This window comes from Mchenga conophoros, linkage group LG5, assembly GCF_057382185.1.
Source record: "Mchenga conophoros isolate Kocher_MC1m ecotype Shallow Benthic linkage group LG5, M_conophoros_male_GT1.1, whole genome shotgun sequence".
Lineage (NCBI taxonomy): Eukaryota > Metazoa > Chordata > Actinopteri > Cichliformes > Cichlidae > Mchenga > Mchenga conophoros.
In genome coordinates this window covers 26,333,316-26,354,285 of record NC_140530.1, presented here as the reverse complement: position 1 = coordinate 26,354,285, position 20,970 = coordinate 26,333,316, and the positions used below count along the sequence as shown (strand labels likewise).

Sequence of the window (20,970 nt, the reverse complement as noted above, 5' to 3'; positions counted from 1 at the left end):
ACACCTTGGCTCATGTGATTAGGTAGAGGATCATCAGGGGGTCCTTTTGTCCCTCTTTTGGGGGTAGCCCCACGGGGTTTAAATCTGGGACTCTCCGCCATTTGACCTTAGAACTGAAGAAGCTTCTCGGATGAGAGGTGAAACGTCTTCAAGCAACTTAAAGAAGTCCAGACGCTTTTCTTTCCAAGCTCCTTAGACTACGATGACCTGGATGACTGAGAACCTTCACAGACACGCAGAACCTGCATGTTGCACATAATGATGCAATGAGAATCCTTCGTAGGATACCTAGAGGCGGTAGTGCCAGTCAGATGTTTGTAGCTGTGGGTGTTTGGATTTTTAAAGCACGTTTAAGAAATCTGATGTTCACTTTTAGGGAACAACTGGATGGCTCTAGTAACAGTATAATTTTAGCACTCACAGATCCGGCGGTGAGTGGTTCCAGTTACTCATCTAGTCTGAGGAAGCACTGGCTGAAGTGTTTGTGTATTTATTGATTTCTTCTAAGTAATTGTGTATTTTATGTATATTATGGTTTTATATTTTTACAAATATTTAATATTTTTTTATTAAGGTTTATATGTTGTGTTTTGTCTTGTTTCTTTTTCTTTTTTTTTTGGACTATGGACATAAAGTCTGTCAATAAAAATTGAATTGGAAAAACTAGAAATTGAAACTGTCAGCAGCAGTGGTGTGACAGAAGAGGGTGCTAGAGACAGGATTAGATGATCTTCTGTGAGGATCCCTAAAAAGAGCAGTCCAAAGAAGAAGAAGTAATCTCTTCGCCCGAATTTTACTTCACCTTCTTGGATTTTCTGTTTGGATATTTTATCACTGGAATGCACAGATTCTTCAAAAGTTGAATAAAAGATAAGCGTATGAATGGAAAACTATTGGTTGATAAAAAAAATGAAAAAATAAAACACAATGAAGCTCCTTAAAACAGGTACAGATATTTATTTACAGTTAAACTTGCTACCATTGCTTTAGCGAAGAAGCTTGTGTTGCTTATAATGATATAACATGAGATATAAGAAATGTTCCTGCCACAACCACAAGTCTGGTTTGTCTTCAGACTGCTATTCATGACAATATTTATGTAAGTGTGTAACATCAGCCCCACCACATACACACACTTGTCAAGACATACAGTATGCATGAGAGATTATAAGAAACACACACCATAGAATAAATACATAAATGGAAATTACAGAACACAGAACCGTAGAGGGTGCAAACTCATAAGCTAATGCTACATACTTAGTGCATAGCATTGGCTGAGTGGTGTTGTGGTGGAGCCTGACATACACCCCACCACAACACCACGCTGACCTGGATAAGTGGAAGAAAATGGATGGATGGACAATTGTAAAGCTACTTGAACCACAAAGTGTTTAAAACATCAGCAGACTAATACATGATCAGTATATTCAGTATTAGCCAACACTGATTTTTGTGGTGAAATGAGACGCCATCCCTTTATTGTATCAAATGAATATTGAGCCACTGTAAAACTAACACAAACAAATATTGAAAACATTTTATAATGAAAAATCCTTTGATTTTACAACAAAAACAAAACAAAAGCATTTGCTATAGCCCAACTTTTTGTTTTAAAAATTGCCAATGCTACCAGACATGCACGTTGCAATTTAGCTGCTATCTAAAATGCTAGTGGACCAGAAGGCATGCATACCAAAATCCAAATAAGCTAGTCGCTTACATTAACCTACATTAGATACAACATTACTGAAAGAAATATATTTACATGATGTGAATTTTATTGTGAAATGTCCATTATAGTACTTGACATCATATTCAACTCAGACTTTTTTTCTTTCCCAGCCTAACATACCATACAAAATGATCTGACCTATTCAAACTCAGTACAAAATCTTAAGCATGTGTCGTTTAAGTAACATTAGCATGCTTTCAATATTAGCTTCATCAGAAGTCAAGAACAAAGAAAAGATCTTTGAACAAATAAAATGACCTATAGTATTTGATAATCCCATCATTTTCATTGATTAAGCAGTTTTACTGTTGCAGAAACCTTCAGCGGAAGTATTTTTAGCTGGTGTTCTTTCTTATTGATGAAGTATGGAAACAGCTTCTCCGTGAAAGTGTGTATGAAGGTGTGTATGTGTGTGTCAGTATCGAGATCAGAGAATGACAGCTTTCCTTCGTCCCAGTTCAGATGAACTTTGATCCGCTGGAACTCCTTCAGTGGGTGAATAAAGGTGTGTTGTGATGGGGAGCATGCTGCATATTTATCTTCAATTAGCCCCATTATCCGCCAAAGTCCAGATTTTATTTCACTTTTTCTTTGTACAGACTCTGCTGCTACACCCAAGACCCAGCCTGTAGAGTCTCTAACCTCAACATCCCAGCTGTGGGTGCCTGAGTCAAAGCCCTCAGAGCCCAGGACAATGCAATAGCAGCCAAACCTCTCCGGATTGTCAGGAAGCTGATGCCCCTCTACAGATCTTACGGCAGTCAGATCTTCTGATAGGATGAGCTCTGGATGAGCTGTGTTTGGATCCAGAATCACAGGAAAGTAGGAGACTATCGCCTTCATCTCATTCCAGATGTTGTAGGTTAGGTTGCCCAGGTGTTTGGCCATATCTATCAGAGCTCCTGTGGCCAGCTCTGGATCATCCAACAGAGGGCACTGCTGGATTAATTCCACTGCAGCTTTGTAGTTCTGCAGGAACGAGACATCTTCAGCTCTCAGCTCCTCTTCCGTGGCTCTGATTATTTCTGAAAGAGCGGCTATCTCTCTGCTCAGACCTTCAATCTTCCCCTTCATCATTTGACTCTTCTGCTCCTCTTCCTCTTTTAAAGCAGTGATTCTGGCCTCCTCTTCATCTTGTAGAAACTGATGCAACTTCTTAAACTCCTCCTTAATTTGTTTCTCTGCCTGCTGGGCCTGGACCCTAATGTGTTCTGCTGCTTCATCAAACTTTTCTTTAACTTCTTCAAACACTTTCAGTTTCTCCTGTAAAGGTTTCAAGGATTCCTTGAGATCCTTTCTGTGATCTTCTGCAGCTTCATTAACGGGTCTGAAGCTGTGGCCGAGATGTATTTTTGAATCTCGACAGACGAGGCACGCTGGCTGCTGATGATTCAAACAGAAGACTCTCAGTTTCTCATGGTGCAGACTGCAAACAGTTTCAGAGAATGCAGAAGCATTTTGATCTTTCTTTTGTAAGAAGGCCTCACACAGGTTCTTTAAGGCTGAACTAACCGGTGGCTCGCCCAGCAAAGGTCTTTCCTTACAAACCGGACACTCTTTTATGGGTTTGTCTCTCCACCAGGTCTCCACACAGGTTTTACAGAAGCTGTGGCTGCATGCCAGGACGACAGGAATATCAAAGATGTCGTGGCAGACAGGACAGGACAGGTCCTTCTCTGGATTATAAGCCATTCTCTCGTTCTCAGTTGAAAGTAAAAAGCTACAGCGCAGAGCATGAAAGGAGGAAGTTCAACTTCACTTTCTCTTTGCTTGTTTTTCTTCAGTCAAAGGCAGGTTGAAATGCAGGATTACGATGCTGTGTTACGTTTACTTCTGCTGTGAAGAATTATTTCCCCTTTCCTCTCAGTTGGAGCCTCTCTTCCAGTGAACAATAGCTGAGAGAAATACATTTCCTGTGTTTTTTGGTCCTGCGGTTAGAGGTGGAGCTTCGCCCACCCATCAGTGGGTTTCACTTAAAGGAGCCTGTCACACTGCTTGGAGACTGCCACATAATGTAAGCAAATATGTCATGGTAGAGTAATAGGATGAGCTCTGTCTTGCAAATTCAAACCTGATTCCTTTACCTTGTCATTACCATGTTTTGTCTTGTTTTTCCATGGCAATCCTTTTAAAGGCTACCAAAGTACAATGACTCCTTCTGCTATTATGAATACATAACTGTTTTTGTTTTTTTGTTTTTTGTTTTTTAATGAAAGCTTTTAATGAACAATGTTAAATAGAGGTGGAACAAACTGTGGCTCATGAAAGAGGCCAAGATGTAGGAAATTAAGGTAAAAAGTGCAAGAAAAGCAAATGTCAAAGTCAAGTAAAGAAAAAAACAAAGGAGTCCAGCAGGAATTATAAATATCTCAGTGTGAACTTACACAGAGCAGTAAAAATACAAATATACAAATCCATTTGATTAAATTTACTTATCAAATTCAGGATTGTGGGAAAAGAGGCAGGGTATGCTCTGGCTTGGTTGTAATCACAGGGCCGACACAAAGAGGCAGATAATCACTCACAGTCACATTCACATGGCTAATTTAGAATGAATTTCTTAGGGAGGAAGGAAGTAAGCCAGAGTACCCAATAAAAATCCATGCAGCCAGAGGGAGAACCACACATGATTGGTGCAAACCACCGACAAGTCTCCAAACGAAATGACCCAAGAACACATTTGAACCTGCCCTCTAACTGACGTATTACAGCAAAAAAAGATTTGGTAAGTGCTCCTTTAGGTTAGTAGGAAAAAACCTGGACAAGTTTAAGGAGAGGAGATTATTTGGGTTGCAGTTAATACTTTGTTGGCGTTAGTGCACCTTGGTCATCATTGAGCAGGTGTCTGAAACAGGAAATGAGTGCTGGTCTTTCTGTCATGGTCCATGGTCCATTTTGATATAGTTTCTTTTTGCGTCTTGTTTTGAGTTTACCACCACTGCTGGGTGGAAAAATGCATTTAACCCATTCACACAGTGAGGCAGTGGGCAGCCACCAATGCAGCGCCTGGGGAGCAGTGTGTAGGGACGGTACGTTGCTCATGGGTGCCTCAGGGTAGGCGTTCAGTGGATTCGAACCCCTGACCTTCTCCCAGTTTTTACCAAAACATCATCAGGATTGAGGTTGCTTGCTTTGTTGCAGCTGTTATCAGCTGCAATCTCTTCTGATCGGGTGTCTAAATAGGAGCACAAAAGCAAACCAGTCCGACAACATTTTTTTGTGCTCGGTTAAACCACAACTTGGAAACAATAAGTGGCGCCAGGGCGGGAACACTGACAGTTAATATCCACCTTGATGTGTGTGGACTCATACCCAGGCCTGTGAACAACTGTTCATTCTTTATTTTGTTTATTAGTTTTCCACCATTAGCTGAGTCTGAGCCTCTCCAGATCTCCTTCTCCCCGCCACACACTCCAGCGTTTCGAAGGATTCCCCAAGTCAGCTGATGCATTCTGCAGAGCGTGTCCTCAGTCTGCTCCACTTGGACATGCCCAAAACATCTAGGAGGCGTGCAGGCTAGTCGAGTACCCAAAACCAACTCTGCTCAGAGGCAGTCCTGAAAGGATGAGCACCTCACCCTATCACAACAAGACACCTGCCTAATTTTTTTCTGTTCTTACATACCTAACTTTTTTTTTTTTACTTAGAGGTTTTCTAACTTGTCCTTGTGTACTTAAAGTATTACGTTTATACCAAAAGAAAAACTGAATGCAGCCTTTGTCAGAATAGATTTATAAATGGAACAAACCAAAGTGAAAGAAACACTACAGTAACAAAGTTAAAAATCAAAATAGTTATATAAATTGAATGAGGAAACACATATTAGGCATAGTTTAATAAATGTAGTTAAAAAGACACAACAAGCACAGTAAATGTCAGGTGCAAGTATCAGTCACAGTACAGATGATTCTCTAGACTGTTGTTGAGCTGACGCATCAACTACTTCTTGTATGTGTAGCTTTGCATGATTCAGTTAAAAATAATCCATATTTATTTTGTGCTAAGCCTCGGTGCTGCTCCTCTGTTCATCCCCTGTCTGAATCAACTTATTTCAACTTCTCTTCTGATTGGCTGTACCTTGCAAATGGAAGGTTTGAGCATATTAGGAGTATCATCTCTGATTAATGTCATGTTGATGAAAGGGTAGAAAGTGTTTAGGTCGTAAACATTCTTTGTACATGACCTGAAGTCTTTATTTAAAACCATATATGACGGCTTAGATCCTTTAATTCTAATGATTAAAACTCCCTACAGCTGATGGTTAAACTGAAGAAGCTGCTTCTATAAGGAGCATATCTGGCAGGAAAAGGCATCACTGGAGACTCACAACTGCTGCATGGAGTCAGTGTCACACCCACTGTGTATGGACTTCTAGTAAACCCTTTAATTTCCTTTTACATTTGTTGGCTGGTACGTGGGTTAGGACAAAGTGTATATGAGTCACTGATAGAGTATTAAAGGTGCAGTATTGATGTAAAGCTGCAGGTATAGACTCAGCTCAACGGAGACGGGGCTTTGGAAAGCAGTGCTGTAAAGACGGAGACTGAACCTGTTAGAACAGGTTTCCTGTCTTCGTTCCTCACACTAATGTGAGGGATCTCAGTGGGGAGGATTTTGAGAAGAGCTTACTGATTTGTTAAAATACGTCAGCAGCAGCAAAAAAAAAACAAACTCCAAAATGTTTAATGTTGTTTAAAAAGGTCCTCAAATAAGAAAAACAAATGCAATAGAAAAATTAAAATCAAAAGATACATTTCGACTAAAAATAAAAATAAACACAGAAAAAAATCATCTGATTTAATCAAACACTAATTTAAAAACAGGTTAAAATGTATTCATGTATTTTGGAGTCTGAACAAGATTTTCTTTTACTTATTTCAGGTTAATCTTTCATACTTGATTTCATTAATTATTTTATGTATTTATGTCCATCCTTTTAGTTTCTCCATAAAGGTGAATACACCTGTTGTACAATTCAAACAACTATCAAACATTTAAATTGTCCCGTGGGGAAAAAACATGGGTTATTTGCAGAAAATATGAACTTTGTAGTGTTTCATGAAGGCCTCAGCCGATTGGGAAAGCTGCCCAGAGTGGGTTTATTCAGCCTCACCTCTGGTGCAGGTGCCCACCTCTCAATTTTAAATACATGTAGACATTGAGGGTTCTCAGGAGGGGCCGTGCTGAGGCCAGCTGCTATCTGACAGAGGGTCATTGGTACCATGCCCCTTGTATGGGGTCTTCATAACCCCATTCTCTGTGCGCCATTTGGGGCAGGGTGCGGGAGAAGGAGCTGGCCGTCTGGTTGGGGTCTGGGCTGTTGGGCCTTCCTGCTGCTGCAGGACTGGGGGCAGTCTGCTTGTGTCCACCCCAGAGTAAATGGAACCATTTCCTGGGTCTGGGGGTGGATTGCTCTTCTGGGGGTCCCTGGACCTTGGGGTACAGAGTATTTTTGGGGAGTATGGTTCAAGGTTCAAGGTTCAAGGTTCTTTATTTGTCACATGCATAGTTATACAAGTATAACACACAGTGAAATGTAGCCTGACACACTCCTCGACATGTGTAGAGGAAAAACATTATATATATATATATATATATATATATATATATATATATATATATATATATATATATATATGTAGTATATACATTGGGTGAATGTGCAGCAGTAGCAGCAAGCAGGTGAATTCTGCACATTAATTTTAAAACCCGTTTTGCCCCACTGGCAACAATTGTTGCCAAAGTTTATCACTGTCATTTTCGACTCACAATAAAAAATCTCAAAGGTACTAATGCAACTTTTTCCACTTATATGCTAGTAGACAACTTAGACAAAGGTTTTGATTTTTAAAAAATCGTTTCCAAGTGCTTCCTATCGCATGACATCATCTGCTTCCCGCTCTTTCTGGCTGAAGACATGGCGGATGCAAATCATCCTGGAAAGAGGTAATTTTCATAAATTTCTTATGACTTTCCCCCCAAACATATTTATAATTATTTAATCATTCAAGTCTCTAGAGTAACCCTCCCCAAAAAAATTGTACCTAGGATAAATATTTTTTTGTTCATGGGCTTATTTCTGTGAGTGGCAACAAAAGTTGCCAGTGGGCACATAGCATGTCGCTAACTAAAGGAAAACACTGTCTGCAGGATTGCTCCTAATTTACTTATTTAAAATTGTAGAATGATGTACAATGGCTCATTTTAGTCCTTTTAGAATAATTCCTAGCTAAATAAATTCACAGGTATTCAAGGCCTCTGTGTATAGGATTTTTATACATTACCATACATCATTTTCTTGCTAGCTAAAATTCGCTTGCTAGCTAACATGTATGTTGTCCTTTCCTTAGGTACACCGTAGCAGAGATCCTGGCCATGCTGCAGGACTCTGAAACTGTGGCGGACATCACAGTTGTGCCTGAGTCAGAAATGCACGCACATGACACAGACTGTGACAGTGACCAATCTGATGATGAGGCCACTGGTGACCATAACCGCCTCCCATCAAGAATACTCAAAGGTGAAGGCTTTCTACCTAATTCGGACATGCAGCTGCCAAATCCCCCCGATGATGATCCTGGGTGCTCATCCTCAGTGAGTCAGACAGAGACTAGAAAGGTCAGTGGCACAAATGAAAATGTGACCAGTCAGATTGTTGGGCCCATGCTCCACAAAACTAAGAACCAAGACAGGAAATTCAAAAAAATCAAAATTGCGGCCAAAGCACCAGCACAAGCCAACAAAAAATATCAGATCCCTCGCTATGTCCCCAAAGAACATGATCCTGGCTTCACATCAGATGATCCAGTGGATATCTTCCTCACATTTTATCCCAAGTCCCTCAGAGATGTCACACTGGAAATGTCCAATCTCTACGCTGAACAAAAAGGGAAAACGCTCAACCTGACTGAGGATGAACTTCTTACATTCTACGGTATTCTGTTGATCAGTGGATACAACACAGTCCCAAGGCGGCGTCTTCTCTGGTCAGACGATTGTGATGTCAGACCTTCAAGAAGACACCCAGAGGAGATGCTGAGTATCTGGTTGAGGCAGAGAAGCTGATTGTAAGGTGGAATGACAACAGCGTGGTCACCGTGGTGTCGAACATGGAGAGGGAGTTCACCGAAACTGAGGCGAAGAGATGGAATAAACAGAAGCGGACTATGGACAAGGTCAGACAGCCCAAGTGTATCCAGGACTACAACACACACATGGGAGGAGTGGACCTGCATGACCAGTTTGTCAGCCGCTACAGAGTCAACATCCGGTCCAAGAAGTGGTGGTGGCCATGCTTCAGCTGGGCCCTGAACAGTGCCATGGTGAACAGCTGGTGCTATTACAGGTACACAAGGCTGTATGTTATTTAGTGATATCACAATCGAGTTGGTGATGTTTGACTCGAGGTCATCGCTAGTGCTCTTCGGTCGACAAGAGCAACAGTGATGATATCCAGACCAACATCACAAACTCAAGTGTGATATTGCTTTTACAGAACATTCTACATATGGGGCATGACGTTGTAGAAAGGATGAAACGATGCACATTCATGCATCTATCATGCTTGTTTTGTCATTCATTTAGGTCCTGGAAAAGCGGGGAGAAGGATCTCCTCTCCTTCCAGAGGCTGGTAGCCCAGACCCTCCTCCTGCGCCATGGAACAAAGCCAAGTAGGCAGGGCAGAAGATCTTCAATGGCGGTGGCGATAACTGATGCCACCAGGTTTGATAATTTGAACCACTGGCCCTGCAACACTGGTAGCAGGTACAAGCGATGCAAGAACTGCGGCGGACGCACATCATTTGCGTGTGGAAAGTGTGATGTGCCACTACATGTGGAGTGCTTCAAGAAGTACCACACTGAGTAGAACATGCATGAAAGATGATGGAATGTATGGGAAGAAATATGTTATATATGTATATATGTTTTTAGAGGTTCTAAGAAAAAAATGTTTGTTGAGTTTTTGAGTATAAAAAAATTGAGAATAAAGAAATCAGTTCAAATTGTTTGATGTTTTGAATTTTATACAGGGGGAACCTGAGGCTCCACCTTTTTGTTATTATTTATTATGACTATATTATTATTTTGTTCTTATTATATTATTATTATTACTTCTCTATTATTATTATTAGGTGACATTTGACCTAGTGACAAGCTGTGTGACTACTGGCAACAATTGTTGCCAGTCATAAAAATGCTATTTTCTTCAAAAAAAAGTACAAAATGGAAAAAATAAATACATAACATGATTCAGAGGGACTCAACTGATAAAATGATATGCCTTACGACTCTGAAAAAAATCTGGGCACAAACGGGTAATGTGAATAGACATCTGACTATTTTACAGGATAGACAATATAAACATATTTAAAATTAAAGGAATTGAAATGTACATTGTGCCTTGGTTTAGTGTCTGGAAGAGTCCTGTCTCAGTCAATTATAGATGATGTAAGAGGGCGGGTGTGTGTGTTTAGGGCACGGATGGCTTGGGGATAGAAGCTCCTCTTGAGTCTCTCTGTCCTTGCCCGGAAGATGCGGAACCTTCTACCAGATTGCAGAAGTTGGAACAGTTTGTTGCCAGGATGGGACGGGTCCTTCAGTATCTGCGCTGCTCTAGTCCGGCATCTCCTGGTGTAGGTGTCCTGAAGCGGGGGGCGAGCAATCCTGCAGCAGCGTTCTGCTGTATGGATCACTCTCTGGAGAGCTTTTTGGTCCTTCACACAGCTGTTCCCAAACCACGATGTCATGTTCTGTGTGAGGATGCTCTCCACAGCGCCTGTATAGAAAATCCTGAGGATCTTTGGAGAGACCCTGAACTTCCTCAGTTGTCGTAGGTGATACAGGCGCTGCCTAGCCTTTTTGGTCTGGACCTGAATGTGGGCAGCCCATGTCAGGTCTGAGGAGATGTGGACACCAAGATACTTGAAGGACTGCACCCTCTCCACTGGAGCTCCATTGATGATAATGGGCTTGTAGTCTCTGTGCTGACCCCTTCTGAAGTCCACCACCAGCTCCTTGGTCTTGCCGACGTTCAGCTGGAGGTGGTTGTCCTGGCACCACGATGCCAGATTCTTCACTTCATCCATGCAGGCCGTCTCATCGTTGTTGGAGATGGCACCCAACACCACTGTGTCGTCAGCAAACTTCACAATGGTGTTGGAGCCATGGGTGGCCACACAGTCTGAAGTGTAGAGGGAGTAGAGCAGTGGCGAGAGGACACATCCCTGAGGTGCTCCTGTGTTGATGGTGATGCTGTTGGAGAAGCACCTGCCCACCCTCACCACCTGAGTTCTGCCAGTGAGGAAGTCCAACACCCATGCACACAGACGGCTGTTAAGTCCCAGATCCCTCAGCTTTGTGAACAGTCTGCAGGGCACTATTGTGTTAAACGCTGAACTGTAATCAACAAACAGCATTCGCACATAGTTACCCTGTTTCTTGTCCACATGGCTGAGAGTGGTGTGTAGGACGTGGGCGATGGCATCCTCTGTGGATCTGTTGGATCTGTAGGCGAACTGCAGCGGGTCTGTGGTGTCTGGGATGGAGGAGGAGATGATGTTCTTCAGCAGCCTCTCAAACACCTTCATTACTACCGAGGTCAGTGCAACTGGCCGGTAATCGTTCAGGGATGAGGGTTTGCTGTTCTTGGGCACAGGGATGATGGTGGTATGAGTGTGTGTGCAGTGTTTAGTTCTGTGTGCCTCCATGTTGGATGAGTATAACTGAGCCTAACATGGTTCCCAGTTAAATACCTTCTTCAGGAACAAAAGGCAGTACACAGCTGTTTCACACTCCCTTGCTTCCTCCCAGAGTCCTCAAAGAGACAAAGGTTTCTTTCTGTGGAGCTGTCTGCTTCACCCAACGTCCTTACTAGACCCCACCATTTATCTTACTGTATGAGTGTGAGATATGTTAAAATCCAGTGGCATCAAGGCATTATACGATAAAATAATGTGATTAATACATAAGTAAAAGAAATTCCTATACAATGCCTATCTTCCCCAACTACGCTCGCTGCAAGTGGCTGATGCTCCCACCCGTTGGTGGTTCTCAGTGTCCGGGGCTGGGTGCTCGGGTAGATCGAATAAACTATGACAATCAAGTGGACCAGTATGGCAAAAGCAATAATGGTCCACTTGGAAAAATGGGAATATCTGTTGGGAATTTTTCTTGGCCTTCAGACAATAATTCTGATTGCTATGCTTGTCCTCTTTTTGCAGCCATCATGAAAATAGCATCTTTTAACATTAAGAAGTTTGGAAAGAAGAAAGTGTCAGACCCTGATGTCCTCGAAATCCTGACTAAGGTAATAACCAGTATAAAAGCCCACACATACTTTCACCTTACAAAACTGTAAATGACCTGCAGGTCTGGCTCCTGCTTTCATTAAAATGTCTGATCATGTGACAAAATAGTAAGCTTTGCCTTTTTGTCACGGAAAGAAGACAGAGGACGATAACAATGTAGAAAAGTAGTCCAGCCCTCCTACCAATTATTAAGTATTTAAGTAATTAAGTATTATATAAAAACTTTCTATTAAATAGCTGAGTTGCAAAGTGGTAAAATAAGTATCAGGACTCACTGTTTAAGTAAAAATGTAATCCTATATATGCATCTGAAAATATACTGAAATACATGGAGTAAGTTGTATTTTGACTTGTGGTTTCTTGCTGTATCATTGAATCACTGGTTTTTACTTTACTTTTATTCTGGTGATGAGGTTACATTTCCAATTCTTTGCTTAAACCCATGTTTTATTATTGTTATTGTATTAGATCTGTTTCATATTTAGTCAACAAGCCACTGTACAGGTCAGCCGCCCTGAGTGTCGGCTGTTTAGGAACCACAATAGCAAACACACAATCAGGGTGTGTTAATTTAAACGTGGATCCACTGGCCTGTTGTCCCTTCAAGTAACTACGCTCAGTGGCAGCTTGCCCTTCATTCACAGAACCACCATTACCTCTATAACCACACAATTTAAGTCACTCAGCATTTCTCTGATTGTTCCCATCTCTGTCTTTTTTTGATACCTCTTCAGCTTTATTGTTGCAACTCAGAATATTTACATAAGTATTTTTTTTTAAAACAGAAAAATGTCAGTTTATATTTTACATATCTGGAAAATCTTAACTGATCAATTATCTTTAAGGTAGTAACGCATCTGATCAGTTCAGCTTTTTTTTTCTCTCTGTTTCAAAGATTGTGTCTCGATATGACATCATTCTGATCCTGGAGGTGGTGGACACCAGCGGAGAGTCCATAGAAATCTTCATGAAAGAACTCAACAAGTAAGGAAATGCTTTGTTTCCAGCATCATCGCTGTTATTATCATTTAGGGTGCTCGTGTTTAAGCATGATGATGGTGGCCCAAAGAATAACAATTTTCTCATGGTAACCAAAAATGATTACGATTTTTAAGGATTATTACATTAAAGAATATTTACACAGTTACTTCTGAAGTTATTTGTGTATTATAAACACAATGGTACATTTCCTTTTTTAAATAGCACACTTATTGGCAGCATCTGTATAATAGTATTATGCAATAATATTATTATCAGGAATTCTTTCGGCTTCAATAATCATGTATTAAAGTCTGATAGCGTGACAGCTGTAATGACAACACTAAAAACTGCTGATGTTAACAATTTATGTTGTTGGTCATGTTCATCTTATTGTCAGGCAAACTGTAATTTGGAAATAAAGTTTGAATGAATGTAAAAAATTCAACTTTGACCTGCTTTTTGTGTTAAATGAAAAGGTAATGTTTCACTAAAGCGTTACACATTCATCCTGAACCAATTCTTTTCAGAGAATCAGAGGACATAACATGATTTAATGGACCAAAATTAAAGAATTATACAAAATTTCTCTCAACTTATATCTTCTCAGAGTCCACGAGGGATACACCTATAACATCAGTGATCGTCTGGGCAGTACACGCTACAAGGAGCAGTTCATGTTCATCTACAAGTGAGAGTTCACTGACAACACACATCCTGTTCATTTGCAGCTTCAAATTTTTATTCTTGAACTCACTAGAGCAGCTTTGCATGCTTCACAGTTCTGCCGGGCCTTGGTGCAGTGCTCCTTAAAGCCCTCTTGCTTTAAGCAAACTTTCTTCAGATTGGCTTGTCCATGCAAACGGAAGCAGGTGGACAGTGCTTCATTGCTCAGAGCCAGAGTTGAGATGACTATATTATTAACATCCACACTGTGTGTGTGTGTGTGTGTGTGTGTGTGTGTGTGTGTGTGTGTGTGTGTGTGTGTGTGTGTGTGTGTGTGTGTGTGTGTGTGTAGAAGTGATGTGGTTACGTTGGTGAACCATGAGCAGTTTAATGAAGAGGCAACAACAGGAAAAGATGTTATTAACAGAGACCCCTACATCCTGAAATTAAGATGCAGCAATACAGGTAGGATATGTTTGTCATGGAAACAAATGCAAGGATCAACAGGGAGTTAAGCTTGTGTGTAATCAGTGTAACAGCTCACTTTAAAGCTGATACTATGTCTTCTGTGGCCTTCCTGTTGGCTGCACCTTTATGTAACCTGGATGTACAGATGAGTCTCTGGTCCAGGTTTTTTTTTTTAAAGCTGTGATAATCTAAATCTGTTTACACATTATGGGGAAGTGTGTATTTGTATGGAGAGAAAATCAGCTGGTTTTAACTTTAGGGTAATTAAGTAATATATAATTATTTCATAAATGTTATTAAAAGGCAATCAATAATTTGAACTAATTTACACTAATGTAAATAATCAGTAAGACTTGAATGTAGTCCTGCCCCCTGTGTACAGTCCCAGATACACTCAAGCACAAATTCACAACCAGGTCCTCAGGTGTCTAGCCGAGAAAGTTGAGTGCAAAAGGAAATCCATCAACGCTCAACCTTTCACGAACCAAGAGGAGCATCAGTTTTCATCAACATTTGTCCGGGAGGGAGACAAGCCGAGGACAAGCCCCTCAGCCCAGGACCTGGGCCTGCTGAAGGCTGCCAGGGATTGGCAGATGCAAGTGGACTTGGATCAGAGGCTAATTTTTCCCACAGAGATCGTAACAACTACTCTGCGACCAGACCTCGTCCTTTGGTCTAACTCTCAAAAACATGCGTACATCATTGAGCTGACGGTACCATGGGAGGAAGCAATTGAGGAAGCATTTGAGCGGAAGAAGCTGCGCTATGCCAACTTGGCAGTTGAGGCAGAGGACACAGGCTGGAAGATCAAGGTGCACCAGGTGGAAGTGGGGTGCAGGGGCTGTGTTGCCAGTACAACAGCCAAACTGCTTAGAGAGATTGGGATCAGAGGACACTGCTGAGAGGACCAGTCACTGGCTATGCCTAAAAAGGGCTGACATCACTTGGGCAGTTAAGGCAGTCAGCTAACTGCGAGAGAAAATAAATATTCTCCTCTTCTCCCCTCTGCTCTTCTTCCCTTTTCTGGGAGGCAGTGGGGAGGTAGAGCGTACAGCCCAATCCAGCGGGGAGGTGTGGAAAGCCAGCCCCAGCCCCCCTTCCAGCTCTCTTCTCTGCTCTCTCCTATCTTGTCCCTCTTGTCTTACTTCTCTCTATCACCTTTTCTATCCCTTTGAAGAAGTGAGGCTCCATAAATGCTAAAGAGGTAAGTATTATTTCTCAGTTGCAGTGAATAGACAGAAAATAAACTGTAGAAAACTAAACAGAAGAAAGAAGAGAAATAACATAAACCAGTGACACACTCCAGGGCCTGATCAACCCTGGCAGGGCCTCCTTGGATGAGGGTGTTTAGTGATAATGGCCAAAACACCCGATGAATCCAAGGTCCACAATTGACAATGTGTCCCAAATTTTAATATGATAATCTAGATCAGATCTCTAATTCCTAAACCTAACCAAGGAAGAAAAAATGGCAGATTAGCCTGGGTAAAAGACCGAAAGTTGAGGCACACAACGATGTTTGCTGCTGGTAAAGTTTCTGGGCTGCCTTTCCTCATAACAGAGATCCCTCAAGAGTCTCTCCATTTAAAGCAATGCATTATCAGGGACTGTAACATCTAGCCCTTTTACTGAGTCATGGATGTAAACTGTGTGTATTTGTGTTCTCGCTGTAGTTGTGGAGGACCTGGTTATGATCCCAGTTCACACCAAACCAACGGACTCTGTGGAGGAGCTCGATGAACTATACGATGTCATCAAGATTATTAAGACGAAATGGAATACTGATGTAAGGAGAAGTTAGAGAGTGTCTAAAGCTTTGTAGCTTGGGTTGGTTGCACAACAGAGAAAGCAGGAATTCATACTTTCGTGAAAATTTGTAGATTTTGACAGAGTTGTGTAGTAATGCGGACGCTGCACCGGTCCGTCGTGGTGAAGAGGGAGCTGAGTGTAAAAGCGAAGCTCTCAATTTACCGGTCGATCTACGTCCCTACCCTCACCTATGGCCACGAGCTGTGGGTAGTGACCGAAAGAACGAGATCGCGGATACAAGCGGCAGAAATGAGCTTCCTCCGAAGGGTGGCTGGCCTCTCCCTTAGAGATAGGGTGAGAAGTTCGGCCATCCGGGAGGGGCTCAGAGCTGCTGCTCCACATCGAAAGGAGCCAGCTGAGGTGGTTCGGGCATCTGACAAGGATGCCCCCTGGGCGCCTCCTGGGTGAGGTGTTCCAGGCATGTCCCACCGGGAGGAGGCTCCGGGGCAGACCCAGGACACGCTGGAGAGATTATATCTCTCGGCTGGCCTGGGAACGCCTTGGTATTCCCCCGGATAAGCTGGAGGAGGTGGCTGGGGAGAGGGAGGTCTGGGCCTCTTTGCTTAGGCTGCTGCCCCCGCGACCCAGCCCCGGACAAAGCGGATGAAGATGGATGGATGGATGGATGGATGTGTAGTAAAAGGCGTATGAACCAATCCAACCACTAAACTGGGAAAACAAAACAAATATATATTGAGGAGTTAAAGCAAAACACTCAAATGCAAATATTTCATGTCTGTGCTGCAGAACATTATGATCTTGGGTGACTTCAATGCAGACGGCTCGTACGTTTCCAACCGTGACATGAAGACCATTCGCATTCGTGAAGACAAGAACTTCCACTGGCTGATTGGAGATAACGTCGACACTACAACAAGCACCAAGAACACCAACACCTATGACAGGTAATGCATAGCAGGTGCTGGCTGCAGCTTTATTTTGAATCGACAGACGTGAGACTGGTATCGATCTGTTCGTCAGCAAGAAAATAAACACATCACGCTGTTTCTTCAAATTATCTGAAATAAGGAGGAGTAGATTCTTTTGTTTTGCCACATTAAAATGGAGTGGTGCTAAATGTTCTTGCTTTTTTCTAATTATGTATTTAAATTTGGTATTATGGGTTTTTAAAATAAGCCTTTTTCCCTATCTGTGTTAAGGATCGTGGTCTATGGAGATGACATGCTTAATGCTGTGGAACCAGAATCTGCAAAAGCCTTCAACTTCAAGGAGGAGTTTAATCTCGATGATGAGCAGGTCTGTTTTGATTAATGGTTTTCACCAAATGAATTACTCTTATATTCTCTGCCTCATTTGCAATATCACACGTAGAATATGATTAGTCAGAAGGGTTTTAGACACTAAATTATAAGGCAGATAATTGTGTTTTTGTCACATCACTCAGTCTGTTTAAAGATCACTGAAATAGCTGGACATGAAAAACAGAACTCGGTGTGTAAAAGCTGGCATGGTTGCTTAAAGACGGTACCAAAGTACAGCTGCGGTATGGTGTTATGGCTTTAATTAAAATTCCTAAGAGGCTGTCAATCAATGGCCACAAATATGTTGAAAATCAGCAAGCTTTCAACTTGTCTTTATAGGGGGAGAAAAAAAGAGAGAGTTCAGTGACGTCGGACCTTTATTCTTACAAACAAAACTTTAGGGTAAATTATTAACAGTGTTACAGTCACTCTTTTCAAGTGTCCTTGGTAACTCTATGACCTGGGTTTGACAAAGACTCTACCCTTGGCCTGTCAGCTCATTGTCTTTGAAAATGTAAACCACTGCAGTATGGAAAGTATCCATACTGTCATTATGACAGTATGGATACTTTCCATACTGTCTGTCATGTTTGCGGCTGTGTGCAGGCAGGATGAGGACCCAAACGCAAGCTCACGGAGGCAGGAATGAACTCAAAAACACAGCTTTATTGCTGGAGAGAAAAGAGAGACAGCCTGAGGAGAGCACAGACATAACAGGCTGGGGAAAACATGGAATAAAACACAAGGAGGGGAAACGAGGGCTCACAGATACACAGAGGGGCACACGGGGGGTAATCAAATAAGGAACATCTTAACAGAACAACCTAGAAACCACGGCATACATAAAGAACAAAACCCAAAACACATGAAAACTAAGAATGCTGGGCCAACATGGCCCAGGATCATGTCACTGTCATTAGGTTTTGCCTCTTCAGGCTGAACCTGCACACCAGGTGCACAGCATCAAGCTCTCACCCCAGACCTAACCTTGTCCCAGGAGGGTAAACTGGTCCCTTGAGTGTGTCCTCATAGGGTTTTGTGAAACACTCTCTTGGCCCCTCACCCAACACCATTTTGCTTTTGTAAGACCCTAGCAACCCCAGACAACATACCCCATGCACAAACCGCTGATTCATGGGGACATTCAGCTAGACCTCGATATTTGTTCAAAAACTATTAATCAGTACATTTTGTTTCTTTTGCAGGCTCTGAAAGTGAGTGACCATTATCCAGTGGAGGTTGAGTTGAAGTCCATAGTTGAGACAGATGAAGGAAACGGTAAGCAGGATATTTATGCATATCCAAGGCTTATGTACCATAATACTACAAGACCTGTTAAAATTGTGAAGTCAGTTTTTCATTCTTATTAAGAAATGGTTTTTTTTTTAATCTTTCCCAAAAATGTAAAAAATAAAACTTACACACGTTTTAGACATTTGTTAGAAAGATATGCTTACGTTGAATATATGCAGATCATGTTCAGAGAGTGAGTTCAAAATCAACTAGATGCAGAATTTGTTTTTTCCTGACATGTTCAAAGTGTGATATGAACTTTCTGCTCAAAGAAAATATTTATACATGCAAACATGTTTAAAATTAATTAATTAGAACAAATTAATTGCAGCCAAAAAGCTGAAAGGAAAAACCCCCGCCTACGCATTCTTTGTTGTGGACTTCTATAAGGAGCACAAGAAGAAGCACCCAGGAGCCAAAGTAATATTAACAGAGGTTTCCAAACTGTGCTCAGAAAAATGGAAGTCCATGTCACCTGAGGAGAAGGCAAAGTTCAAAGAGATGGCCAAGAATGACAAGCGCCGGTATGACCAGGAGATGAAGTCCTATGTACCACCTGCAGGTGCCAAGAAGGGCAAGAAGAAGAAGAAGGACCCCAACGCGCCCAAAAAGCCACCTTCTGCTTTCTTGATCTTCACCTCTGAACACCGTGAAAAGATCAAGGCGGATAACCCGGGGATCTCCATCACTGACATCGCCAAGAAGTTTGGTGAGATGTGGAAAAAGATGAGTACCACAGAAAAGACCCCCTATGAGGCCAAGTACGCCAAACTGAAGGAAAAATATGAGATGGAAGTGGCTGCCTACAGAGCCAAAGGCGCCAAGAATGTGGAACCAGCTGACGACGATGATGAGGATGAAGAGGATGAGGATGAAGATGATGATGACGAGGATGAGGATGAAGAGGATGAGGATGAAGATGATGATGACAAGGATGAGGATGAAGATGATGATGACGAGGATGAAGATGATGATGACGAGGATGAAAATGATATTGACGGGAAGATGGCTAAGTTGTTTCTGGTTTGAGGATGTGAAGTTTGTGATGCGTTTGTTTGTTTATGTTTGTTTTTGTTTTGGGTTGGACGAGTTCAGCAGTATAACCTGCTGTCCCTGTCGGTTGACCTCATTTGAGCTGTACTCTTTTTCTAATTCAGGGTGTTAGATTTATATTGTTTATTGTCATTTATGCTTAGAAATATTTAACCATATATGCTTAGAGGTGTATAATCGATTGTGTAGTGATAGGATGTGTGATCTTTGGCAGTCTGCATAGGCTTGGTGTGCATTCCACAGTGTTCTGGCATTCACACCCACATTCTGGGAGCATGGGAGAGGTCATACCTTCTCTTATTGTTTTATGGTAGGATAAACTGTCTATATCTGTTCTAGTCTAAGTGCCTTTTGTTTAGATGAACTGCTGGACTTCCAAACCAGCAGGGTTAGGGAAGTTGTTTATGGGGTCACACTCTGACCCCACCCCCCCACACACACACACTTACACAACGCACAGGCAAGGTACTCTTTGTGTGTATGTTAATGCACCTATGCATATTCATGTAACCTCAATAAAAGAGCAGTGTTACGGGGGAGAAGATGAGAGCAACTGGGGTCAAGCGAAGGAGCGGCGTTTGTCCAGTTCTCTCCCGTGCACGAGAAACATGAAAAACTTTGCCTACTCGTGTCTTAATTTGCTGTGTAATTAAATTGTCCTTAACGTTCCAGCGAATAGGTTTATGCTACAAACCTATCACAGGGATTTAGTTTTTGTCACTTAGTCCCCTTTAAGAGTTATATTTTAAAATTTTCTACTGTAATGAAATTGTATATATATCCCATTAAAAAAAACTGACTGTGAAGCTATGCTTTTAACACGACACAATTGAAATAAATATTAAAATCACAATTTTACAATTTATACTATGTATTTATTGGGACAACAAAATCCACAAGATAAGAGTTACTTTAAAGGAGATGGAAATATTGGAAAAGTGATTTCATACAATAGCGTTAACACATCTGTTCTCAGGCTCAGCATTACTTATAATTGTTAGCTAGAGTCTAACTCATGGTTTAATAAACAGGGTTGTAGCTTTCAAAGACTGTATAGATGAAAGACGGAAGGTGTGCCACTGTGACATCATCCACTGATTTGCAAAGTGCTATTGCCTACCACTTTCACCAAAGTCACAAGTACGCAGTAGATCTTAACATGAAATCGAGTGATCTAGCGTAGCTTTTTCACATTAATGGAGAACATAATTTACAAAATAAACATATCGTGTTCAGTGAAACTTGAAACTACCAATTGCGGCCATGAACTCATTAAAGTATTTACTAAGGTCAAAAAGGAAAAGCAGTGAGCGCTTTCCTTTATAATCCTATACAATCACTACTCTTTCTGCCACCCCCTGCTGGCTATTAGACATGTCTCCAGGCATGTCTGCACTGG

General features: G+C 41.7%; 3 protein-coding genes across 3 annotated transcripts; 2 read left to right on the top strand and 1 right to left on the bottom strand.

Moving 5' to 3' along the window:
* Positions 1-616: 616 nt before the first annotated feature.
* LOC146574720 (nuclear factor 7, ovary-like) lies at positions 617-3,662 on the bottom strand. The gene has a single exon (XM_085274634.1). It carries the CDS (start codon positions 3,425-3,427, stop codon positions 2,021-2,023), a length of 1,407 nt encoding a protein of 468 aa, XP_085130760.1. The 5' UTR covers positions 3,428-3,662; the 3' UTR covers positions 617-2,020.
* LOC146574718 (deoxyribonuclease-1-like) lies at positions 2,792-20,214 on the top strand. The gene is made up of 10 exons (XM_085275668.1): positions 2,792-3,749; positions 11,956-12,041; positions 12,938-13,026; positions 13,631-13,711; positions 14,039-14,151; positions 15,828-15,940; positions 16,711-16,868; positions 17,124-17,220; positions 18,431-18,503; positions 18,850-20,214. The coding sequence occupies exons 2-10, from the start codon at positions 11,961-11,963 to the stop codon at positions 19,545-19,547; spliced, it is 1,503 nt and encodes a 500-aa protein (XP_085131794.1). The 5' UTR covers positions 2,792-3,749; positions 11,956-11,960; the 3' UTR covers positions 19,548-20,214.
* LOC146574719 (uncharacterized) lies at positions 7,465-8,933 on the top strand. Its single transcript, XM_085275600.1, has 2 exons — positions 7,465-7,681; positions 8,086-8,933. Exons 1-2 carry the CDS (start codon positions 7,653-7,655, stop codon positions 8,798-8,800), a joined length of 744 nt encoding a protein of 247 aa, XP_085131726.1. The 5' UTR covers positions 7,465-7,652; the 3' UTR covers positions 8,801-8,933.
* Positions 20,215-20,970: the final 756 nt, after the last annotated feature.